The 27,312-nt window shown below is 41.4% G+C and overlaps 1 protein-coding gene across 2 annotated transcripts; it reads right to left on the bottom strand.

Annotated features, from left to right (window-relative positions):
- Positions 1–1,621: 1,621 nt before the first annotated feature.
- Positions 1,622–26,756, bottom strand: TMEM242 (transmembrane protein 242). 2 transcript variants are annotated; one of them, XM_063329383.1, is made up of 4 exons: positions 26,621–26,756; positions 24,452–24,552; positions 19,005–19,142; positions 1,622–3,980 (listed from the first exon to the last, which is right to left on the bottom strand). In XM_063329383.1, the coding sequence occupies exons 1-4, from the start codon at positions 26,754–26,756 to the stop codon at positions 3,882–3,884; spliced, it is 474 nt and encodes a 157-aa protein (XP_063185453.1). In that variant the 3' UTR covers positions 1,622–3,881. The 2 variants fall into 2 exon arrangements, with proteins under 2 accessions (XP_063185453.1, XP_063185454.1); XM_063329384.1 differs by having other exon boundaries at positions 18,994–19,142.
- Positions 26,757–27,312: the final 556 nt, after the last annotated feature.

Below are 27,312 nucleotides of genomic sequence, written 5' to 3' on the forward strand. Positions count from 1 at the left end.
TAGTGCTCAGCGCCCATGAAATGGATTGCTTATGGGGAGATAATAATGTCTTTTTTGTGCCTTCCAAAGTCTGTGAAATATGTCTTCCTGGTTAATAGGTTGATTAAAACTGTATATGCTCCAGAAGATAAATATGATTATTTATCATACTTGCCCAAGATAATGACAGTAAAGAACACAAGGTTGAAATTCTGTATGATTTCCTCTTTTCCACATCCAGGGACATTCAGCACACAATACGCAGATGGTGTGCCACATAAAGCATCGCATTAATTGTTAAACATTTTTTCTTCCCATTAACTAATTTAACAATATGTCCCTGCTATTAAAGAAACAGACAAATTACAGAAAACTTCTGTCAGCTTAATCTTGATTGCTAAAATAGGCTATTTGCCCAGATGGGATTGTTTTCTGGCCTATCAGGTTCGAAACATCTAGAAATTCGGCAACCACCAGCCCAGACTCTTGCAGCGTTGATTCAGCTCTTCATCCTTAATTGAGTTTCAGGCATGTAACTCTCTGGAGATTTTTGAATGACAGCCTAAATATTGAAGGCTACTCTGCTCTGCCTGTATGTTAGGTGACCTGAATTTTCTAAAACGATGAGCTCTTAGGAGCCTGGGTTAAGTCAGCAGATGCCGTAGGTGACAAAACTCACAGCAAAAGCCCCTGAGAGTTTTTTGCCAGAGTGAGCAGTGGACCAAATTAAACAATGCATTTCCAGTTGGTTTTCATTTGCCACCATCTACAGCAAAGACACTGTTCTGACCTTGGGGCTGGTGGTACTGCGGAGGCTCCTGCGGTAAGCACAAGAATGGTGGAGTAGCCTGTCCACCACTGTTCCTCGCACAGCCGTTTGCCATACTGATCTCTTTTTATCACTGTTTTCCTATTTCTCTTTTTCCTTCTGAGCAATGTAGGAGTTATGGAGGGAGCTCATGTATTATTAAGTATTCGCCTACAGGCTAATTTTAGGAACACACGTGGCCTCCATTATTCCTAATAATTAAATGTGACCAGAAAGTGAAAAATCAGTGTAAATGAAACGCACAGGTCTGCTGAAGTGACTTGAAGCAACTTGAAACTTGCTGCGGCTGTGCTACATTAACCACTTTGAATAGCAGCGTTGCAAACATCCCCTTATTTTAGTGTAATCCTTTGCATAAGAAAAGTTGATAATGAAAAAAATCTTCCTCTTCCATGTTTTATTCTTACACTGCCTTGATGCAGAAAGAGAGTAAGCAATTCTTAAAATAAAATAGAAAGCGATTAAGGAGCCACTGGACCCACCAACTTTTTTTTGTGCCTTTGTCTGCTTCTGGTATTTAAGGCTTGAAACTTGATTTATTTGTTTTATGTATAGTCTGTTGTTGCTTTTTGCCTAATTTTATTTGCTTAGTTGCAGTAACTGCATACACTATGGTATCTAGCTGCTATTGGTGTACTATGTAGTTTTCTGCTCTAGTTGTTCAGGGTTTTGTTGTGGGTTGCAGGAAGATTTCCATACTCTTTGCCAAGTATTTTCATAAAGAGAAAAAAAATGAACCATTATATAACCAGCAGAACATTCACCAAGTGAAGAGAGCTGCACAGTGCAATAAAGAAAATCCAAGATCTCCCATGTTTTTCATGTGGCTTGAGGTTTGATTTACTTTTCCATTATGCACATATACATACACAAACATTTATCTAGAAAAAAAACTCATTTCCAGCCAAAAAGCACAGAATAAAGCTTGGAATAATAAGATGATGTAAGAATTCCTCTTACTGTTTCTTCTGGTTTATGTTCAGCCTTAAACGTCAACACAGATTTACTTGATCATTCTGTACTTGCCCTTTAAGTGTGATTCTATTTTAAAGATTTCTATCTGTGCATTTCACTATACCAGGATTTTTTGAAGAGCATCATCTAGTATGTCCATATAACTGGGTACCTCCAGATCTAATTCATCCTATCTGTCAGAAGTTTGTGGGTTTTTTAATAATACAGTTACATTGATCCAATGGCTAATCATTACCAGAAGGGACAACTCTCTTGTGCCAGGACCAGCTCTTGTCTAACCCTCAGAGCTCTGAAGTGCTAGAAAACTACTCATTTTTCTTCAAAGTTTCTCCTGAACTGTGTTCTCACACAGTCCCTGTGCTGATGGGAGGTAAGCAAGGGTAGAGCAGCTCTTTTCAGAGGCAGCCAGCAGGTAGGTCAGATCAGATGCTTTGCACAATTCCATTCATTTTAGTACAGTGCAAGTCACCCTCTGAAGAGCCCGTCTTTCTCCAGTGACTGTGCCCGGAACTTTAGATGACTGACGTAGGTGAGTTATTTAATCCAGATAAAGACAGATCCCACTTTAGAAACTAAAGGTAAGCAACCTTAAGGACATCATGTGATTTGCATTTATTTACTTCAGTTTAGTACTTGACCAGTTTTAATAACCTGGTTACTTGTTAAACTTGGGAACTCAGCACTAATATGAATAAGCACAGGAAATACAGGTATCACCATGCACACAAACTAACAAAAGTATGAAAATAGTACCATTTTTCATGTGCATATGATGGCAGTATTCACCACAATTTATTTAATATTGGATTACAAGCATCAAGCAATGGAAAAGATGTCAACTATTACACTTCAATTGCTTTAAAGATATTTTAGTGCTGTCATGTTTCATAGGAAAACCATACTTCTCTATTATTCATCTGACATTTAAAGCTTTTTTTTTTATGTTCTTTCCTAGGAATATAAAGACTTAATCACAAAAGACAGGTTTTAAGTGGACTTTATTAAATCTGACAACTGACTAATTGGACTGTGTGCAATTAATAAAAAAAAATGATAATTGAGCATTCAACAAAGGATTGTTCACTGATAGCATTTTTTTTTATCTCTGCATTTTTACAGATCTACAGTTCTGCAAACACAATGTTTGAGTAAGACATTATTCTTCCTAGTTTACGCCCACACTTCATGAGATTACTGCAGTGTGGAAAATGTCACGTTGCTTCTCTTGGTAGAAGAGCCACAGGAACCACTGAAATACAAAAAAATCTAGTCCTGCCCATACATTTTCTTAGCTGAAAATGTTTGCGTAGGACAGACTGTGTGTCTCGCTATTTTATGCCTTTTTCACTTACAACTTAACTTGCTATAAAAATATAGTACAGACTTTTATGCAAACTATCAGATTCACTATTGTGGGATCCAATAAAAAAAAACAATACTTGAGAAAACAATGCACTTGGGTAGAGATCTCTTCTGGTGCTCTACAGAAGAGCTCAGTAGGTCACTACTTGCATATTGGATGTTTTAAACTTTCCCTTCAGACATATAAAAATAGTTTGGATTAGATACTTTCTCTGTTGCAAATTTAAATATCTCCTTTATTTTTAGAAGACCGCACCTTTAGGCTCAGTAAAAGATCTGTTATAATTGACTTGATGGTTATATTCCTACTGGGACATGTAAATGTCACCGAAAGTACTGTTCTTTGTTTACTACAGAAATTTCCTAAAATAGGAAGCAGGATGGGATAAGAGTTTATTGGTGTTTTGTCCTTATATTTACTACTGAAAATCAATTTCTTCTTTAAGTCTTCATACGATAAAGCCTTTTTTCAAGTTGGAGCCAACTTGTCTGGGAGGGTTCATTTCCTCACAAATCAATTATACCAAGCATGCTGAAAATGACAATATAAATAGCTTGTTATGTTTTGTTTTGAACTCCCTTGTTGCTAGATGTTAACTGGCATCCCCAGCTTCAGTGAACTCAGTCAGCAACTTGCTCAGTCTGAGTTTTCGTCTCTGTTTTTCAGATGGGACACTTCTGCGACTTCCGCTCCTGTTCTTGCTTCAAGAGACATCTCCAAGCAGCTCTGAGTCTTTCACTTGGATTTAAGTAAGTCTTCCCATTCAACAGTGGACTCACTATTTTTAGGAATTGCTGGAAATATTGACTGCATTTTAGTTTGGAATTCTTTCATCTATAAAAGAGATTAAGAAATATAATCAGTTAACTGTTAATGAGGAGCAAATAAAGCAGCACCATGAGCCCTGGGCTCATTCCACAAAACAAGCTGTGTGAGGTAAAGAAGAGGTAAAAAGACTTTTAAAATAACAGAAAATTAAAACTTTCCCTCTGATTATTGGTCCAATTAACAACGTACAAAAAGTATGAAGGGATCTGCAACAGTCTCCCCTTCTTAAGCACCACACTGGGGTGCCTAATTTGGACCACTTGCCTGAATGATCCTCTATGGTTACATGAACTACTACATATACACACACACATTTTAAATGTTTTTGTTTGTAGGAAAATTGCCTCAATAGAATGTGCCCATATTTTGACTGCAGTGCCTTTTTCTACACTTGTAATGGATTAAAGGCCCAATAGTGTCTGTTCAAGGATTTTGAAACAAGGATTAAAGAAAAAATACTGGTCAGCTCTAATAATTTAGGTTTATCCCACCATACAGATACAGGTGACAAAACAAAGTCTCATTCAACTTAGATTAGGTACTTTAGATACTACATTAGTAGGAAAGGAAACAATATTCGTAACGATATACAGGACCAAGCTTTTCTTTCACTGTTGTTAAATTAAAATGCTGTGAAAGAGGAAGTTTGCTAGTTTTATATTCTGTATATCAATATATTAATACCAATTGCCAAATCTATATTTATGATAACCATTTTATCACCATTGTCTGATTCAATAGTCCTGTCAGGCCAGAACTGAAATTTAATTTCTTTAAAAATCACTTGTGTTTGAAGATAATACTTACATTTAGCAGGTTTCTTTCTTCCAAGATTTTTACATATATTTTTACATAGACTATTTCTAAAGGATAGGCATGGAAAAATCAAATAAGTGAAAATCTTTTTACACAAACAGCAGGATGCAGGGTAAGTTTTGGACTGCTCTTTTTAGGAAGCTGCATAGAATCTATGACATTCACGCAGAGAAGACAGGATGTGGTATTCAAGCACTGGATGCAGTGACCTCTTGAAGACAAAACGCTGTCTCAGGCAGTATGTCCTAGGGAGAGGTTCCTAGATATTCCAAACAGCCACAAAGGCATCTTCTCTAATATGCCTATATTTTGTGTGTTATGGGTCATTAGTTTTTTTACAAATACTTTTGGGCCATTTTCTGTTCAGGTCCCGTGTATGAATTATTCTGACAAAGAACCGGTACTTCTTTAGGGAAATGTTGCTGGAATGCAATTGTTCAAGTTACAGCTGATACAAAGAATAAAACAATTTACAAAGAAATTACCAATTCTTTACTAAGACAATAACTAACTATGATGGATGAAAGCATTTTAGAACTCAAGTTTTTGTGTAAAAATTCTCGGGTACTGCTAATCAAATAAAAATACGTGTTATATAAAGTAGGAGGAAAATTCAGAGCCAAATTATCCTTTTTGTTTTATCCTGATTGTGTTCTTATGTAAAAACTAATTCACTGTCTGCTTTATATTTTACTCTGATCAGATAGCTGCTTTGATTAATTATTCGTTCTTGGTTTTTAAAAATCTTGGCAAACACCCACAATTGTTCCTAAACTAATATTTTTGCTTCTTATTTAAAACTGAAAAGCTCTCATAGGCAGCTAATATTTCCAAGAATAATAAACACTAGTATCAGAGCTGAAATAGGGGATCAGCCCAAATTACATTAAATAATTGCTGACAATTAAATACAAGTATTAACAGTAGGAAATGTTTTAGGTGCTTTGGCTTAGCTGTTTTTTCCAGTCCTCTGTAATTAAGTTACCCTTGTTCTCTGATGTGCAGAAAGTATTCAATTTACTTAACATTTTTAACGTCCTAAACAGTGAAACCAACTCTACTACTCTTTCATCTCACTCTAAGTATTACCTGGGTGTTTGGTAACACTGGAATGCTCAGATCCTAACCTGATGTAAACTGCTGTAGCTCAGATGGTATAACTGGAAATAAAATATTTTATACCAGCTAATGATCTGATGCAATGTGGAATTTTTTGGCTATTTCTAAACCCAAGACTTTTAAATTTCTTTTAGTGTCAAATTTAAATGACACGCTCATAAGCCCTACAGGACACCTCTGTTACTCCACTGAAGACACACAAACCCAAAGGAAAATTCAAAGCATTTACATAAGGCCTCCAAAAAGAGGATGGGGGGAGGGGGGGCATTCAGAAAACTATAGTGCTTCCTCACTCTAACAGCGACCTTGTAATTGCTAACATGCCAGTCCCTAACCCTCGAATGCAAAAAGCAATCTTGTCTGGGAAATAAAACACTACAGCTCTGTTCTGAAAGAAAAAATGTATTTATTCAGAAAGCACTAAAACACTGCTAGCAGCTGCAGATTAAAGAATATTCAGATTTTTTTTTCTCCCCTCAGAGCACTAATTTATGTTCTTCAGGTAAAAGCAATGCATTTCCTGGAAAAGTAATTTTTCCTTAACACATGGACCAAATCTGAAATATTCAACATCTTTCTTTTGCTTTTAAGACTCCATGAGAAATTTCCTCAGCCTTGTTGTCTCAGATCTGGATGGTTATTTGTAAAACTGCTTTGCAAGTGATGCCAGACTGAATATCTCCTTTATCGCTTCCTCTCTTGCCAGCACCTATGCCCTTTCCCACAAGCCCCCTCTGCCCAAAAGGTTTTTCACTGCAAATTTCACTGCAAGTTGAACTTTGGCCACGTTTTACATGTCTTCCACAGACTTTCTTCCTTTGTGATTCCTGAACAGTGAGCTATTTTAATAAATTACAATGCCAAGCTGATCACCACTGTGCATTGTCTTCTTAATGTTATGGTTTAGGTTGTCAGCTATTTAAGAAGGTACATTATCTACAGTACTGGCATGGGCCTCACTAATACATAATGTCTTCACAGTATGTCTAAACAGGGCCAATTTCTTCACGATACAAATGTCACAGCTACTAACTCTTACTAGGAGTTTTCCTTTCTATACAACTTAAAAGATACCGCACCCTATTATTTCTCTCCACCACAGTTTTTGAGTTCTCACTAATAATACATTAAGCAACAAAACTAGGCCTAGTCACAGACTTCTCTTTTCCCCATCACCCTCTCCTCTCAGTAAAAAAGTGCAGTACAGTATTTAATGAGGGCTTTGATCTGGACTTCTACGGTATCTCCCCTTTCTCTTCTGTTCCACTAATAACACCAGCTTCTGAGTTTCTTCCTCCGTTTCCACATTTTTGCTTTTTGCTGTCCTGAATGCACTTCCAGGTCCTCACCACTGTTCTCCCCACACTCAGAGCTCCGCGAAAGCTCACCTGCCACATTACCTAAAAGCTTAGAGAAGACTTTGAAAAATAACTATTCTCTGATGCAAATGGAACCAGTGTATACAACCATAAATAACCATGGAAACCGCATCCCAAAGTTCCTATCCCTTCTCTCCCAGTGGCAATTTCTGCCTGCTTATGAACTGCTCTAGTGCCAAATTTCAGGCTGTGACTTCTCTCAGTCAGACTGCCAGCTTAATATCTTGGGCCTTAACTGGCCAAACTCTAATATATTTATCTATTTAGGACTACATTTGGCCTCTAAAGTAACTCACCCTGGCCTTGGGGTTGTTCTTGTTTGCATTTGGTTGACAATATCATGCCAGGCCCATTGCTACTTCAGAGGATCCTTGTAGTGAAGGTAAAATTTGTTTACAAAACATGTAAATTAGCTGTCCTTCAACAAATTGGGCTTACCAGTGTCCAGTCACCTCCTGCAGTGTGGTGAGCTTCTTGTGAGGATGATGAATCTAGCTTTATGTTCTATTAATACTACACGCTTGAGGTGCAAGAATTGAGACCTTGTCTTTACCTGCTCTACCTCCCAGGGGCCACACTTCTTGACGAGGAAAATGCTGCAATTAGGAATCTGTGTCTTGCCTTGCCTTTTCTTTTTAGTAGACATGCCCTCTCCCTCCCTGGAAATTTCCTGTATTTCCTCCAGATTCCACAACAGTGGTCTCAAATCAAAAAGCATTAATTTAATTATGAAAGCTAGTGTGCTATGTAGTAAGTACTGGAATGTTTTGAAATAGTTCACTGAAATGGCTGCCTCTTTATTATTGTCAGCCACACTGACACTGGGGTACTCGGTTCAACTGTGATAACGTCTTCAATTAATAGTGCAGTTAACCGAGCACTAAAAGCTGAATGTATTTTACCTCCTTCTGCTGCCTTCAGTATCACAGGCCACTCTCCCAGCTGCTGCTTCTGAACCTAGCGGTACACGAACGATCTGTAACACATTTCTTGATTTAACATTCCAGCAGGCTCCGTTCCTGGAGGCAACTCTCCGAAGTGAATTTCACTCAAGTGAATTTTATTTTTTTTATCACAGATATTGCAAAGCTTGACGCGGTTTTTTCGTGCCAAATAAATTACAGTAACTGTTCCACCTCTGACTGTCAGGCTTCTTTCTAAAAGGGTATCATCTACCTTACCGCACTAAATAATCTGTAATAGCTACAGATCACTGTTATTTTCTTATCTTAACCTAATGATCCTGCCTCAGGTGGCAAAAATATGGAGACCTAAAAGCATCTTCCATTTAATAATCGCTTTTTAATGTACATCGTTGACAGAATGTCACGCAAAAATTGGGATAGCACTATTACTGAGAGCACTTACGTGGCCGTTCATATTAAAATGAATGGAAGAGGGGCTAAAAGAGTCTATTTGAATCTTAGAATGAAAGTTTTACGAAGAAATGTTCTCTTTAATGTCTGGCATTCATAATAGGCCAACCCAGATTCTAGGAATTATTGGCTTCCTATTTTAGTACTCGTACCAGTAAGAACTGCTTACATTAGCTTCCAAGTGAAATGAGGTTAGATGCCCTGAACTGGAATATCGACTGGCAGCAGAATGCAGGATGTACGTGCCCTGTGTTCTCCTCAGCCACCTTCCATTTCACAAGGCATGAAGATGAGACGGGCTGCCCTGGATTTAAGAGCTTCAGAGAGGATTGTTCTTGCCACCTTTTCCCAAATCTTGAAATGACTGCTGTCGCCCTTGTTAGCAAATGATTACCAAGGTCTGCATACAGAAATAGCAAGTTATTTGTAGAAAACGGCAAGCGCTGAGCCCTTACAGTACTGGAAGAGCAGAGCAGACAGCCTGCTGGCTGAAGGTGATTCTCCAATTCTCAGTGTAAAATGGGGCACTCACTGCGGGTCACCCTATGCCGGTTTGCACACTGACCTTTACCATAAGCGTGGAAAATAGAGCCCTGGTTCATATTCTTACATCTTGCACTTCATTGGCAAAGGCATCATGAACGTTTGGATTATTCAGAACTACAGGTCTATGAAAAGGGCCCTCGGAGCATACATCCTAATATTGAACTAATATAATCCTGGCAGCATACTTCCTAATATTTTACTGTCTTACACTGTACTGTCATAGTACACTGTTCACAACCTGTTTGCTGATTCCAGTGTTTCAGGCTTGCATAGAGCAAAGCAGCAGCAGAATTTTGTTAAACCATCTAGAGAAGTCAAGAGCTCATATTAACCCCCTATCCCATGGAGACTTACACACGTGCTTAACCTTATGCAGGGCTGAATACTCTCTTTGAAATCAGAGGGCCATTTACAATGCCTAAAATTAAACAAACACAAAGACATATTTTTCCAGAAACCTATCCCTATAAATCCTGTGTAACTGGGTAAAACATGCCCTGTGCTTTTTAAAAGAAAAATTACATGAAAATAACCTAATTGAACTTTACAGGGAGAGAGGGAGAGGACCATCACCGTTAAGAACGAAGCTGTCACAGCTCCCAAAGCACCATACATAAGCCTCCCATGGCTACTACATATTCGTCTCAAATTACTGGTGAACTACTGAGAGCTGTCAAGTCACAAGGATCAAGCTGTCTCTTTTGCAATAATCGGGTCACACGAAGAGATAAAACACATGAAATACTTTCCTCATGTTACTTTTCCAAGTAACACACAGCAGCCATGTTATTCATAACTGAATGGATTTCACAAACGAGAAGACAGCTGATCTACATCACAAATGTGTTTTAGTAGCCCCACTTTGTCTGCTTTAACTTCTGTGCGAAGGTCACTTAGCTCCCAAAAGTGGGATTGTTAACTGGTAGCCTGAAAGTATCTTTCTATACATCTATCATAAAAGGAAGAAGACGCCATTCCAGTAGAAAAGCCTGAAAACCCCAAAACTGTGTTGGTTTAAGGCTAGATTATTTTGAATACAAAAAAAAAAAAAAAGGAAGTGATTAGCTGATTATGATCAATGAGAAAGACAGCAAGACAGCTACTAATTTATATACACCAAGACAGTAATTTTGTAAACCATAATCTGAAAAAAAAAGGAATTTCCTTAGGTTCAGAGATACAGGAGTATCCGTTAAGATTTTATACATTTCCACGTTGAAATATTATTTATTTTTATTTATTCTGAAATAAAATAAGTTTTTGTAGTATATGATACCTCAGAGTAGATGAGTCAGTGTCTCATTCTCAAGCCTATTCTCATTGATGTCAGTGGTGCTGCATCAGGCTTCAAAATAAAGGTAATGGTGCAAAGTTTGGATTATACCATCTTGTTGCAAAAGGCTTTCAGGCCATGCAGAAAAATGGAGTGAAATATTTTTGAAATCACTAAGGAATATGCCATTTATTTCTGCAGAACCTTATTTTCAAATCTGCATGCCTAGAAAGGACATCCACATGATTAGTCTATTTTGGTGTATTAGTCATTGCTCCTTAGTCACTCTGGGCAATTTGAAAAATAATATTAAAGTAATTAAAAATAGTTGAATATCTAAACATATAAAGCAAGTTGGTTAATGGACGTAAAATCTCAGGATGAGTGTCTCAACTCCGTAAGCTCTTCTGTGCTAATTTGGATTTCTGAATTAAAGTAAAAACATGAATTGGCTGCAAGCAGGCCGCTTCTGAAAAGGGCAACCTGAGTAATTTTTTTCCTCTCTATGTCCAGGAACTGATGATGTGCATCATCCACAAGTCAGATTCGTGGCTGGGAAAAGAGCCAGCACAAAACCAAAACTCTTCAGTGATGTATAAGCCTCAACGCCACGACCGGGGCTGAATTCCACGCAGGAAACCTGTCAGAGCCAGTGTGACAGGCAGAGCCAGGCAGGGACGGCTGGCCACCTCCAGGCAAGCAGAGCAGCCGGGGTCTTGGACCAGAGAAGCACAAGACAAGTGTGGCCATACCAGCACACTTAATGAAGCACTGGAAGATCCCATGGGACCAAGGTGTAGCACGAATAATTCTCACCTATCAGCTAAGTTTTCATTCAGATTTTAGTTGTACATGTAGAGTTCACAGTTACGTGCAGCCGAGAAGTGGACCAACCCACGCGTCCACTTAGGGCGCTGTGGAACTGCTCCCCAGAAGCAATTTCAGACCACAGCCTGAACATGGTTTTATTCTTTCTAGCTTCTTAACAGGCTGTTGGCAGCCAACAGCTACAAGTCTATTCCAAGACACAGCAGAGTAATTCCTCAAGACAGCTACAGTTACAGTCTTCCCATATTCTTGAAATACTTACTTACATCTGTCCCTACTCATAAAGTAGATGTAGCAGCTTTCCAGTAGGAAAATAACGATCTTATTCCTTGAATAAGCATTCTGCCTTATCAAGTTTACAGTGAAGTTCACGGGTTACTTTTTTATTTATTTATTTATTGGATAAAATACTAGCAGTACATATGTGTGGAGGCAAGTCTTCTCTACACCAAACTCATCGGACACTATAAGCAGTACAGAAAAACCCTGTATAAACAGGAGGAGGAAGTGCTAACTTGTACTAGTACTCTATCTTCTTTTTAAAGGCCTGAATTTAAATAAGTATTGAGAAACTAAAAGAACATTAAAAAACTGTGCAGATTTGATTTATATTGAAATACATGATCATGAAATACCAAGGAAACATACGTTTTTATTATGCAATCAAACAAAAGCATGATAAGAAATAGAAACTTTACGAATAACACTTAGGTGAGAAATAAATACAACTAAAATTAAAAACTAATAAACAAAAAATCTAGGAATAACTCTAGGACTCTAGAACGATTCTAGGAGATATACTGCTTTTATAGCAACATTTGTTCATTTATGAAATAGCATAAAAATTTCAGCCGCTGCAACTTGCCTATACTTGGCTGAGATCTATAGATCTTAGTGCTATTTACAGATGCCAAACCCAACAATTTTTGAAGACCATGACTCCATGTTCTTGTTTTATTTTTTAAATTAATTCATCCTTAAAGGAAATACTCCTTTGTATTTATACTGTACCTATGACTACAGTCTTACAAAATTATATCAAATATCTCTCAAAATAAGCGGGGGGATCTTATTATTTTTATGCTAAAAATGGTGATTTAGAGGTTAGATTTCCTCTAGAGAAAAGCAGCCCGCTTAGGAAATGTCCTTACCAACAAAACCATGGCAAGCATATATTCTCTGTATTGCTTTTAATTGTTTTAGATGTCTCTCCACAGCTGTGCAGTTGTTTCAGACTGTTAATATTTTAAAGGTTAAGATCAATGAAAACAGGATATTTCATTAGGAGTCGCCATAAAAATGATAAACTAATATTTTATAACTATATTAGTCACAAATTACTAGGCAATTCTTCTCACTATTTTCCCAGCTTTCCCTGGAACAGATGTGGAAACAACAATCAGAATCTCACAAACCTACATATGAATCATCCTGGCCCTTTTCCTATGGGAGAAAGAATGCTTTTATTTCTGAGGAAATAAAACCTAATTTATTGAGGGCACGAAGAGCAAAAGGGCTCTTAAAGCATAATTTATCTTGTTTGTTAATTGTTGCATGCTTCAGTCTACAAGGGCTGAGGGTATTGTTCTGCTTTTAAAAGAAGGCTCATAATTGCTGATAGTGTAAAAAAAAAAAAGCAAACAAAAAACCCAGAACATCAGGCATTCATAGGTATGTTTTAATATCTGTCAAGTATTCTATGGCTGCAAGTGTAATTAAAAACAAAAACCTGCTTATTTAAAACAAGGGTTTACAACTCAACTGTAACTTCTAGAAAATTGTGAAACAAACATTTTTCCAAGCAACAAAAAGATGTAGTGGATCATAACATCTGTAGAATAGGTAAATAAAACAAGAAAGGTTTAATTTTTGGAAACTTTCATGAAAATACTTGTTTAGGTTAATTGTAACAACAGGGGTTTAAAGATAACCTTGGTCTTTTTACTTTTAAAAATTTTTACTGAGTGAAACACCTTTTCATCTTCTATTGAAAATTTAAAACTTCATCGAGCATTTCATGTGGAGAACGTTGAAATATGATGTTTCAACTACTATTCAACTTTAAAAAAAAAAAAATGATAAATTGGCCAACCCCATTCTTTTCTACAAAATTTATTTCAATACCTCAGTGTTTTGCATCAGAAAAGAGTCAGCCCACTGCACCAGAAGTGGGCGGCTACAGGCTTCTGAGGCTGCAAGCTCAAAACCCTGGAAGATAACTCCATGAAGTGAAAGTTGTTAAATAGCAAATACACTTGTTAAAAAAGGTGCCATTTTGTTTCAAGACAGATGTCAATTATCAAACTTGTGTTTACCATCACGCAAGTCCCTCTATTTTGTGAAGTACCTCAGAGAGGAAGGCAGAGGAAGGCTGTCGGGGTGTGTTGGATGAGCACTGGGCTTCAGATCAGGAGTGCTCCATCTCCCAGTTGTCTGTGCTTACTGGGCATGAGTTCGTGTACTGCTGAACAGTCTCAAAATGCATGAACTGGGTTTCGTCAGGGTAAGACAAAACTGAAGAAGCATTCTAGGAGCACACATAGCATACTCCAACTGCAAACAGGCATTCAAGCCTTGGGGCCAGGCCAGAGTCAGTCCAAATTTTAAAAATCCCCTGGAATGGTTGTAGATGTCAGGTCCTCAGTCCCCAACTGCTTCACTGCCCCAGCGCTGCTGATCAATGACACTTGCTAATACAGACAGAGCTTCCATGCCAGGAGATAATCAAAGGTGGACTGACTTTAAATATTTTCCTAAGAGATTGCAGGAATCAAGTTAAAAAATTCTGTTACTGGCAGCTGGTTATTTTCTGCAAGAGGTACAATATAAAACTAGATAACCACCATCTCCTAGGTTCTGAAAATGAAGGTTTCTCTTTTACATTGTTGAAAAATATGACTTAAACTATTACCAAACCAAGTCCTCACTGACCCATCACTTCTCCATTTAGGAATAAGAGTCGACTGGAATTTAGTGAGGTTTATTACTTAGCAGCCCGTCCTCAGATTACAACAGTGGTAACTGCAGTCAGGGGATATTAACAACCCAACCTGAGACAGCGTAAAATCGTTTATATCCCTTACCAAGATATAAACATCAGTTACTTACTATCACCCCTGGGTTATTTTTAAAAAGCAGCAGACGCTAAAGCTGCAGGGAACCACCTTTAACAATAAAGCTATTTAAGAGCTGGAAGTAGGCATTGTCACAGCACTGTTTTTAAGAACCAATAAACCACAAAGATTAAATAAAAATCTAGTATCACCAAAGCTGGTGCGTCGCCTCAGTGTCTGGAACAGATCTTAGCAACAACTCGCTTCTACGGCAAACACTGGCCGTCTCAGAAGGTAAAAGGACGCGGCATCCTGAACTGTGGCTTCAGTTTCCTTCCATGACACAAACTGCTGAGCAATTGCGACGCTGCTTCAGAATGACGGATGCAGATTAATTACAGCAATTATGACTCATCAAGGAAATACCGTGCCAGTTTGCTCTTGTCGTTTCATCTCTGACTTTGTAAGTGATGACAAGCTAATTTAAACAGTCACAAAGCTTAGAGTAATACGTATTTTTGTCAATCACTCGCTGTCCCGTCGATAATTTATGCTCACAGGAAACGCATCCCCGGACATTAATAATCACGGCATTTCGGCAACGATACCAAGAGAAGCCACTCTTCTGGGCTCGAACTAACGCCAGCACCATTTGCCACCACTGCAACGCCCGGTAATTAGAAGACAATTAAAACCGCTGGGTCCGTCCATGAGAAAAACCACACGGGCTCTTCCCGCGGGCGCTGCCGCTGCTGCTCCCGACGCCGCCAGCAGGTGGCGCTGCGGGGCCGCAGAGCCGCCCCCCCTCCTCCCCTCCCCCGGACAGTCACACGCACCTTATTTTTTTTCACCCCTAAAACGCCACAACTCGTGGCAGCACCTTGCTGGTTTAGCTCTACCCTCCCCGGTGCGCGGGAGATGGTCCCCAACTCTTCCCGGGGATGCCAGTACGATCACAGCGGACTCAACGGCGGGTATGCGGACATGCGGCTTAGGACAAGTCTGTCCCGCCAGCGGAACAGTCCATCCCTTCAAAGCAGGGCATGGCTAACACGAGCAGAGTTCAAAGCACAAAGGGCACCGAGCACATCTTTCCCTGTGCTCCAAATTCACTGAAGCGCTTTGCTCTCCTCCTCCTGTCAAGCCAGCCCAAGCTCTGCTGTGCACCCCCTCCCGCCTTCTCCCTGGGCTGGCCAGGCAAGAGTGGAACAATTGCTTTCCTTGCCAAGCCAGCTATGCCTCAAGACCTCCTAGCTCTCCTCTCCTTTTACTGTGATTCCTGACAACCCATCATGTCTGATTTTCCACTCTGGCTTCTTGTATTTTACTCCTGGAGATGACACAAGGCATTAAACACCACTTAGCAACTCAGTTTTACCTGACTCGGAAACGCCCTCAAAACTCTGCAAGTGAAGGTCAGCCCCTTATTTGCCAAGATCCCACCAAGATGATAATCACAGGGACAGAGCTGGCAAGGGATTTGAGAAAGCGTTGGAGTTAGGTACTCCTACATGTGACAGAAGCAGCTTTCTTGTTTGCTAAATGAAAGATCCGCAGCGCTTACAGTCAGAATTTTATTATGCTTAACAGTTTAATATTGAGAGACTATATTAGCTGTCAGTAATGTTATCAACATTACCAGTAGCTCTTAAATAAATGAAGCTGCTGCCCAGCAGGGCCAGATCACTAATTAGCAGGTCCCAAAGGCAGCTGGTTACTGTTAAAGGCAGTAAGGTGAAGAGGCTGGGCAGAACCTCTTCTTCTCTTTGTCCAGCTGCCAAAGCTTTAGTTATTAAGTTCACACAGATTCCTGGCATCAAAATGAGTCAATTCTCCCCTCAGGTCACGTACAGCACAGCACTTTCACAGGTGAAAGTCTGCCTTAAGTTCATATTTTTCAAATCTTGGTATCTGATGCTAGGTTTGAAATTGTAACTTCAACTTCTACAGGGATTGGGAACCTGCGTGTACTGCAGAGCAAATGAACTTGCAGCGCTCAGCCACACTGAAGGCTCCAGACATTTTTATTCAGGCAAATCTGAGAGCGCCTCTTTTCAAAATGCTTAACTGAAATTAAAATGTTCATTTTGAAATGTTCATTTGAAACTAGCTTAGTGTAAAATCTATGATGTCTTTGGTGGTTTGAACAGTTTACGTGGAAAGAAACTTTATTTCACTCAGTGATGACTTCAGTAAATAGTTTCCCACAAATAAAACTTTATTTTTGTGGCTTTCTAATAATTATTAGACACAACATATGTTCTAATATGTGTTTTTAAAAATCAGTATTTTAACTGACTGATTGTTAATCTATTATCTCTGCTTACATGATAGCAATTCAGAATTTTCAAAAGTATCACAATGTTCCTCTGAAACAGAAAAATAAATAAAATAAACAGGCCCTTCTTAAAATTAGCATACGTTTAAGAGTCCAGAACAAATAACGTCTTATAATCCTTACTGAATCTCCACTCTTCAGGAAAATTATATTTAAGCGCAAAAATACTGTCTTTCAACAGCCAGTGTTTGCTCCTGAGTATTGTTAAAGCAGTATGCAAAAAATGTCAGCAACAAGCAAAAGTCAAAGATTAATTATTCTGGAAATATATTTTTAATGCTGATGAACCTCTTCTCTTTAGTCGGAGTATTTCGTTTTTAACACACTTCTGCTTTTGTACCTCCAGCAATTTTAAACATATATATATATATATATATATTTGATCTTAACACATATATGGTATAACAGGAAAAAGAAGTGTGCGACAGGAAATTTACAAATGCTAATTTTTGATTCTGCAGTAATAAGTAGCACTATTGTACATGCTTCCTTTCTGCAGTGGGAATTTAAAGGTCTACAGTGAGTGCAATAAATATGTGGAGAGCAGGGAGTGCTGTTCAAAATCACGTGCAGACACAGACTCTCGACACAAATCTGCTTCCTTCAGCGTCTGCAGTTCTCACTGTGCAATTCCGTGGACCGTAAGCTCTCCACAACAGAAACCAATACCAACAGGCATTTGCAAGAGCCTCTTAAGATACGGTTTCCCCCACCTCCTTTCAACACTAACACAGCACAGAATACAATAAGGTACTGCTTTCTGACTATGAAAGCTTGATGAATCTCTCAAATGCCTTGCAGCGTGCTGTACGCTTCTGAGACAAGAGCCACTGCTCTCAGGTAGCCAGGAGGCCCCACCAGACTCTGACATGTCCTGGGGCTTGCCCATCTCAAGCTTATGTGGTTGTTCCCTATCGGGAAGTCTCAAGGAAAGCAGCCTCACAGAGAAACCAGGCAACCATGGGTCTAGGCCAGTATTGCTCAAGGAAGTAAAAATTAGGCTTAACTGAGAAACAGTTAACGTAAATTGCAGACTAAGGACAGATTCTGCTGTCCTTTGGCAGGACCAGAAGCACTCTGATGGAATGAAAATAAGAATCAGCAGCATAGTGTGAAATTAATCCTTTAGGCTGACGATATGACTGACAGTAAACTGAGTGGACTGTTGTAGCTCAGCACACAGAGCCTACTCCCACTCTTCCTCCCCCTTCTTTGCCATTTCACTACAGCCTCACAAGGAGGACCTGAGTTTAAACAAAACGTGTTGTAGATGCCTCCTATGTCCTGCTATGCTTTTTTGGTGTTCTGAGTTTGTTAATGGCTCCTATTGAGAATCAGCATTGGAAACTAAGGAATAAGGGATTGTGTAGCGCTGTATGTTAGGACCCAAATTGTGGGTTCCAACAAAGTGACCTACAGGATACATCAGCAGACTAGAAAAGCAGTGAGAACTTGAATACAGATATTAATAAGAACAGTACTGGGATGGAATAGTATCTTCTTCCTTTTAGTTTTGGGAGACTTTGCTGAATATATAAATAATTTGCCAGGCAAGGTGAAGGAAGTCTGTTCATTCCTAGTCCTAAAAAGGATGCAGACAGTTCTGCCAAACTTATGGCTGCAGGGGACTCCTAAGTCATGGCTCATTACTAGGGGCAAACAAAATGCTTACACGAACTTCAGTGTTCACACTCAATGCTGTGAAACACTGTAACATAATCAATTTACTAAAGATAGCTTTAGCCCCTTGGGACATGCAGATGCTTCCTGATTTTCTTTGCCTTGACGTGGCAATGTCATAGACAAACCATTCTATTGCACATGAAACTCAATCTTCCGCCCCTTGCCCCTTCCAGAAATGCACTAGAAAGCAAGCTAGTTTCATCTCAGTTTTTCTTATGTCTCCAGTGTCCTGATGCAAAAAATAGAACTTGGACAAATAAACAGATTGCTCTAAAGATAGAATTCGGGGGGTAGCCTTCAATTCAATAAGCAAAGGCTATAGAAAGTTTGCACCTTACTATTTTAGTCTCTAAATTAGAACACTGGCTCTTTTGTGAAGAATCTGAAACATCTGTGCAAACAAACATAAGCAGGACAAAACTGTTCCTCCCCCAAAGTTGCCTCCTCCTACAACATCCCGTTTTTTGCAGATGTGAAAACGCCTTCCCTGGGTGCATGCACTGTGGTTAGTCACGCTGCATGTGGCAACTGCTAGGCTGAAGTGGTATAGAGATGCCACCCCAAGATGCATTACCCAAGGAAAAATGCGGTATTTGAGGGGATCATACTTGCTACTCACACTGTGAACACCCAGGGCCTTCCAGATGGCAAAACTGAGCAATCCAACTCCGCACCATGCGTAGAGTGAGCCCCATCCTAGGGCTCTTAAGGCCAGTGACGAACCACTCTCTGGTAATGCAGCTGTGGCAGTAATCCCCTGGAACCAAAAATAAAGTGATCAAGAAAAACTGAACAATATTGAGGGGGGAAAAAAAAAAAAACCAAACTAAAAAAGTTAACTTAGCGATCTAGAATTTTTCCTGACTTGCCAGCTCCACTAGTGTGGCCACAGAAACTGTTATGGCTGCCAGCAGACCCAAAGAGCCAAGCAAGGGGGTGGATGAGCTGCCTGCCCACCAGGAGTGGCTTTCAGGGTTGACAGTACCACCTGGGGATGATTTTTATTACCCAGAAATGCCAAAGTCAACTGTTTCATGGGCACAAGAATCCGCCACTCAGTTATCCCACCAGTCAAAATACAAAACTGAATCAAAACGAGTAAGAAGCCCTCGTGACAGTGACATCAGAAGATAATCGTTGTGCGTCATTGACTTTGGTACCTTTTTCTTGGGGCAGTAAGGGTGGTGGGCAACCATTGGTCTACGGGTTTTTATCTGCACTCCTGAAATAGCAGGTTGGGAAACTAGGCCTGAGTAGCTTTCAACTTGACACAGAGAGGGTATAACAGTGACTGAGAGACTAATTTCGAGGGGCTGCGGCTCTGAAGGAGCTCTGGAAACCATTTAGGAAAATTTTGCAAAGAGCAAACAACAATGCTGAACCCCATCCCCCTGCAGAGTTCACCAAGTGGCAACGCAGAAAATGCTCTGCAGTCTCCACACTTGTTTTTGTCAGAAACAAGAGTAGGAGGTTTTAACCACTTGTTAAGATAAAGCTGCTTAAAAGTCTACCATGAGACGTGTCCTGAAAACACAAAACACTGTCACTTGGAAAAGCCACCTCAGGCCAAGAAGAACGTAACCTGAGCCATGATGGGGTCCCAACTACGATGAAACCTTCTCTGCCGCAGCACGTAAGTGCACGTTGCAGCTACCAAGGGCATAAGCCACGAGCTGGCTGACATCAGTCAATTCGCACCACACACTCACCGTTAGCCAGCCGTTCTCTCATCTCACAACGCCCACCTTACTGTACCTATTTGGTATAGGACAGCTTCAATCTGCGTAGCCTGCAACAGCAGTTAAGACAGACACAATCCTGTTGCTCATAGTGGTAAATGTCAGCAAAAGGGCTCGGGTTTTTTTCCCCAAAGGATCATTGTTCTTCACATGGAAGCAGAGATTTCAGATGGTTACTGTTAAAGACTGATATCTACAGTCCTTACACAACTGAAGAGTCCTACTTACTTATTGAGTATCTCGGGGGAAGAAACCCAATTATTGCTCAGAGGTAAACATAAATGAGACTGCAAGAATACAAAGATATTCAATAAAGAATTATTTCATTTATGGTCTAAAGTACTAAAAAGTGAAATTAACTCGTGGAACGATCCAAAAAATCTTCCTCCAAAACACGCCAAAGAGATGCACTTTTCTACTCATCACAAAAAGTAGGAAAAAAATCTTTTGTGTTCTTGCTTTAAAAATACTTCAGATTTTTTTTATTACTTTTAAAAAAAAATTGGTTCTCTTTCTTCTTTGATGTAATTAAACACATGTAGTGCCTATCCCTATGGTATTTGGTCAGTGAAATAGCACCAGTAGCTTTTTTCCTCTTGGCTTTGTATTTATTAAGATGATCCTCAGACAGTCCTCAGCATTAACACTTTTCCTTAGGATTTAGCTGTGGGCACAGTTACCCAAGGACAAACACACACTTGCAAAGGGCACAAGCAAAACGTATCTTGATCTTTATTTATTCTGATTCAGACATCCCAAAGTGGAAGCTGTTAACAAAACTATGCTCTGTAAGCACACACATACGTGCACACATGCACAACCAGCTGAGATCTCTAGTCACACTATTACACGAGGGCCTATTATTTGCTTACCACAGCTAATGAACTTTCACAATTCATTCATCAGAGACTGCTTTGAGTAGATTTAAAATGCTGGTGATTATTTCTGACATTTTTCCTGCTTCTATGGTCTAACCATATACAACAACATGCAGAAAAATTTCTCCCATTTGGAAGATGGGAAATGAATGGACAAAAATATCCTCCACACAGAATCTTTAAATAGGAGTCATTATCCATGAAAATTGATGGCAAGAAGAAGCACCACACAAATACTACTCAAATGCTTGATTGCCCCAGAAAAAAAAAAAAAAGTGGTAAATGGAAACAGTTGATCTGGTTTTACTGAGAGCAGTTCAGTCACAGGCTGATTCCTCAGAGTGTCAGGTACACAGATAAGGATTTCTATAAACAAGACAGTTTGTTATATGATTATCAGATATGCTGCTCAGAGCATCAAGAAAGCTGATTAATGAAACACTAAAAAAATTTAAAGACATGTAGCACGGGAGAAAAAGATGTCACCAATAAAGGAACATTTTTAAGTGACCTGAGATTTTTTTCACGAGCCCATTATTCTATGCACAGATGGTTTTATCTTTATTACTGCTCCTATATTTTTCTAAAAAAAGCCAACTCCTTAGTTTAAAAAATAAGCTATTAAACAACACTTGAGCCTTTCTATAAACCAGGCCAGGAAAATATAGGTCAGAATTAGCTGATTTGTTTCCCAAAAATATATGCTTCATATTTAATTTATATTTTTTTTTCTGGAGGATATAAGCAGGAAATGGGAGAAGGAGAAATGACATTGTTTTTTTCAGACTATTCCCTTGTGGATAAGAATGTGCCTGAAAGGAAGCAGTGCCTAAAATAAATGGTGTGTTCAACTGCTTCGGTTGATTGCATTCCACATGTTTGCTGTTTTGTATGACCTAACTCATTGTAAAATTAAACACCTGGATAAACGCTGGTGCCACTGGACACTTAGCACAAGGAGGCTGCTGCATCTGAGCATTTAATTTTAAAATTTTTACATTCCCCCGCTCAATCATTTCTTAACCGAAGGTCTCTGCAGTGCTTCATCACTGAACAGGATTACGTAATCTCAATTTTGGGTCAGTTTGGGCGCCAGTTCTACAAATGCTCACAACGCTTACTTAACTTCGCTACCACAGAGGAGGTACAGTAGGTGCAATTTCAGCTTTATCTCTTGCCAGTAACCCTGATGCTACTGTGCAAGAGTAGGGTCTCATAGTGTTGCTTCCTGGAAGTCTGAATGCAGTCATGAAGCCATGATGCTACAGCCACCCTTCTGAATTGCTATTTTTTTTCTCCCATAAAACTATTGTAATCTGTCCCAGGCTTTGTGTCCCAGGCTTGCTTCCTGTTTCTACTCTGCCTTGCACACCAACGTTTCACTGACACAAAAACTGGCACAAGCCAGCAAAGATGCTGAAAGAACAGGTCTCACGTTTCTTCCCAACACTGAGCATCAACTCTCATTCCTTCGGACCTTCCCTCACCCTTGGGCCAGCACAGTCACTGCAGACACGCAGTGCAGGGAATCAGAAGACCGATTTGGACTAAAACTAATGCAGGAAAAAAGAAAAGTAGAGTTAACCAGTATCACCTCACCAACCCAGCAGCACAAGTGCTGGTGCCTTTACAGGGGCAGAAATGAATTGTCAGAAACTAAGGGCTGGTAAGATGACTTCTTTCAACAGCAACACTGGTTTATGTTTGCTTAAAGTACGTATCAAACTATGGCCTGACCTCAATGTGGATTAAAAACCCAACATTTAAGCATTGAACATTTAAGAAGGATGCAATCATCTGTAGTTATTCATAGTTACACTTTTATTATTATACATGATGTATTTTTAAAAATAACAGGCAATGACTTGCAGTAAGTAACTATAGATTTAAGTAAGAAAGCTACAGCAAAACTGTTTACCTCGTTGGTGACAAAACCTCAGAAAGCATCTGAAGACAGTTGAGTCATTCTCAAAGTCTTTCCTTTCCTTTTGAAATTGCTCACCTACAAGCACCTTGACAAAAAAAGCACCTTTCTATGCTTTGCAGTATTTAAATTGAGGGGCCCAGGAATCACAGACTTTTCGCTAGGAAACTGTTGTAATTCATTTGCACGGATAGTAGCAGATACAGATTTTCAGCAAAAATCAAAATGGTATGTATCACTTGGTGCCGATTCCAGCATATACATTCACAGATGTCAATGTAATGTCACTCTTGACAAATTTCACCCTGATAACAGGACAGCTCAGACAGCCAAGAATACATGTGAGCTGGAAAAAATGAAACCCTCAGGAAAAGGAAGTTTAAAAAAAAAAATGTTAAAAAAAAAAAGAGAAAAAGTCCTGATTTAAATACATTTCTATAGCTTGTAAAATAACTTCTCCTGGAGTTTTCTATTTTATCTATTTCAAAAAATAAAGCCATGTTTATTATCGCTGAAAAGGCAATGGATGAGTTATGCCATGTCAGCCTACAGAGGAAAACAGGATGGCAAAGGAAGTATCTCATGCTCTTTGACCACAAAAGGAGACTGTGAGTGATCAGATACAAAGGCTCTGAAAGAAAGTGCAATGGAAGATACTTTTTTCTTTTGATATGCGTTGTTATTGAATTAACATTTTAAAAATATGCACAACAGATCAGTTCTCAGCTCCCTAAAACCACCTGTAATATATATTGTATTCTAAGGGCTTGGTGGAGTAGACACTGATTGATTTTAAGGACCTATTTTTGACATTTTTGGAAGTAACAAAGCATTAGTGAGGGAAAAAGCATTCTTCAACTAAATATGCAGTATTAATATACCCAACATGGTATAACTGTTAGCTTTGCTTTGCAATTTCTTTCTTCAGAATGCTCAGGTGGATCCTGTTAGTAATTGCATGAGATGAGATTATTTTTGGCCATCAGATCTCACAGTACCAGGCCACTACACTCCCTCTTGCCGGTTCCCTTACATAGCAGGAAAGGAGTGGAGGGCTTAGATTCTAAGTAATTCCACACTACGTATTCCACAGTTTACCAGCTTTCTACTTCCTCATTGCCATCCTTACTCAAGTTACCTCTCTTCCCGATTCACTACGGCACTGGGACCACATGGTGAACTGGATCACTGAGGTGACATGGGCTCCCGACTGAAGTGCGTTCACATCACAGAATCAAAATGGACCATCAATTATATTCCATTACACAGCAGCAGCACAATTCCAGCAAACAGTGTAAGTTCTATGTTTTATTTCAACGCATCTCAAGTACTAAAGTATTTAGCAGTGTCAACTCTAAATTTATTTCTAAATTAATCCCAGCCCTATTGAGTTCAATTAAGTCTAGTGCTCTTACCATCAACTTCGTACAGCCAAACTCCACGTATAACAAGGTTTCCATAAAGCATTTGATGCATTCTTCTTTCCTGTGTATCACAATTGGAAAATAGTTTAAAAGGAACAAACCTTACTGAACCAGTCTGGGTTCTTCTTTTTTGTCATGGCAAGCGTGGTGCCAAAACCTGCTATCATTCCTGCTGCAGCAACGGTACCTAGAAAAATTCCACCTGCCAAGAAAAATTTAAGAAATAAAAATCAAGATTTTTTTTTTTCCTAAGGGGAAACAAAACCAAACCTGTTTTGAAAATAAAACCTGAAAAATTAAGATCTGTCAGCACATGCTGAAGGGAAAGGAACAGTGTTCCACGTTATTTATGTTAACTCAATACAGCAGGCAAGAAAGAGTCTTTTGAAATACAGCATTTTGGAAATCAATGGCAAGTATATATATTTTCAAACCACACAAACCAAAAAAATCACTGAAATCCCAGGATACCTTTTCACAGTACTCCCGAATTTCCACTGCTCCCCCAGCAGCCTCTCTCTCCAGAGCGGGCTACTAAAACCATCTTGTTCTCTGGCTACGCCTCCTCCCGCCCCAAAAGGAAGATGTAAGCCTTTTTGTTGCACTATTTGTTATTTCAAATGGCCACCTGAAAATCCACCAGTACCTGCGAAGGCCACTGTATAAGTAACTCTTGTTCTTCAGTTTTCTCCATTTTATGTTCTAAGGCTCTGTTTAAAAAGAGAAAATTGCCAGTAGCAGGATGCTTTCCCAAGACAGCATTCCTCACTTTTCAGTTTCTTTTCAGAGTGTTTCCAAAGTCACTTGAGGCCCCTTGATCCCTTCCAGTTCTGGCATCAGAAAGGCACATATAGCCATACCAGACCACTCTTAAGAAAAAGGCTTGTTACAAAGACTGAGTGCCCTGTACAAAACCATCTGATTCATATTAAAATCCATATTAATTTTTTTTCAGGGGGTTACAAGTTCTTCTTTTGCAACTACTGATACCCAGCCTGTGTTTCCCCTTTCCTGATGCCAGTCAGGTAATTAAAAACTGGCCGGAATAGGAAGAAAGAAGCAAAACATGCTTATGTTAGGTCTCACTTTTTAAAAATGAATTATCCTATTAATGTGATGGAGAAGTTCCCTGTGCTCGTGTCAATGAAATCCATCAAGTACCTCTTCTGCCTGGGAGCAGGAAGACCTCACACACTGCTGGAACTTTACACGCCCACTGCATTTGAACATTTCAAGGTCTATTAACCAACAACGTCTCCCTGACTTCAGAACTAATAATTGCGTTTCAATTAACTACTCCTCCAAGAGGAAGAGCTCGCTGCACGGCCCCATTGGGAGAGGCAGGAAAGCACTGCAAGGGGCGGGCAAAGCGTGTGGCAGCGGTGGAGCGGTGCCCCTCGATGAGGACGCTCACGGAGGCGACATTCCCTGGTGTCTGCAGGGGGCACACCGCCGCGCCCGCCTTCCCCCGGGACTCACCCAGGGCACGGGACAGCGGGAGAGCTCCGCCCTCCGCTCCGCCAGGGGGCGCTGCCAGCCCGCGCAGCCAGCGGGAGCGGCGCGCTGGGCGGCTGCCCGTCACCGCCGCGGGTGCGTGGGGCCGGGCGGCTCCGCTGCGGGCCCGGACGGCTCCCCGCCCCGGCTGGGATCCCGGTTTGTGTTGCTACGGACGCTCTGCTGTAAGGAACCCGCGGCGCTATCTCTAACCCGTCCCAGCCGCCTCTTTCCCAGCGGCTCCCGCCCCCCTCAGGGCGCCCCGGCGGAGCTGGGCCCGGACCCCCGCCCGCCGCCGCTCCCAGTCCCGCAGCGACGAGCTCCCTCAACGCCCCGCCGCCACCTCGCTGCGGTCCCAGCCCCGCGGGGCGAGGGAGGGAGGGAGGGAGGGAGGGCAAGCGGCTCCCCTCAGCGTCTGCCGCCCCCGGCCCAGAGCGGGTCCCCCGGCCTCGGGCCCCCCGGATACCGCCCAGCGGCGCCGGGGCGGGGGCTTGAGGGGCGACGGGCGCCACCACCTCCGCAGGGGAAGGAAAAGGCGGGCGGCGTCGTAGGGACTCCCTCACAGCGTCTGCCCCCAAACGCCTCGGCTCCTTCCCGGGGACGGGACGGGACGGGACAGCGGGACAAGACCTCGGGCTACTGCAAGGCGGGGTACGGAAACGCCTCCCTCCCGGCCGGCGCCCCCGCCGTCCCCGGGGGCGGCCACGGGGCTCCCGCTGCTGCTGGTCCCTGACCCGCGCAGGCCAGGGAGGGGAAGGGAGGAGGGCTGTCCGCACCTTTGATTAAGAAGAGCTTGTCCTGTGACGCCGCAGGGCTCCCGGCCGCCCGGGGCAGGGGCAGCCCGCGCCCGGGGTCCAGCGGAGCCACCGCCGCTGACCCCTCCTGGGCGTCCCCGCCGGCAGCCGCCCCCATGGCGCGGGAGGAGGAGGCGGTGGCGGGACGCAACCCGGAAGGAAACGGAGGTAGGCCGGGACACGCAGCCGCTCTTCCTCGTCCGCCCCGTCGGGCGGGGGGAACCGGCCGCTGTCGCCCCCCAGCGCGGCCGGAGGAGGGCGCGGGCGGTGCGGCCGCGGAGCGGGGGCGGGCGCGCCTACCCGAGCAGCGGCTCAGCGGCGGCCCGCCTGAGAGCCCCGGCGGGAGCCTGGGGCGCTGGGCGCCAGCGGCAGCCGATAGCGCGGTGTCCCGAGGCCGTCGCGCCCCGGTAAAGCGCGTCCTCCGGCGCTGGGTGTTTGTCCTCGGCCGCTGCCGTGTTCGTGTGCCGCTGCCAGCCGCCCCCTCGGGAACCGCCTGTCGTTGGAGGGGCGTTCGGTGTCCCCCAGAGCCCAAATCGCGCAGAGGGAAAATTGGCAAAGGTCGTCAAAGCCTCTTTTAAATCAAGTCTTTTGTAGCAGGCTCATAAAGAGGTTTTTTGTTTAAGTCTGTGGGACAGATAACGTCATAGACCTTACTAAATAAAACTAGGATAAAT

Source organism: Chroicocephalus ridibundus, chromosome 3 (assembly GCF_963924245.1).
Source record: "Chroicocephalus ridibundus chromosome 3, bChrRid1.1, whole genome shotgun sequence".
NCBI lineage: Eukaryota > Metazoa > Chordata > Aves > Charadriiformes > Laridae > Chroicocephalus > Chroicocephalus ridibundus.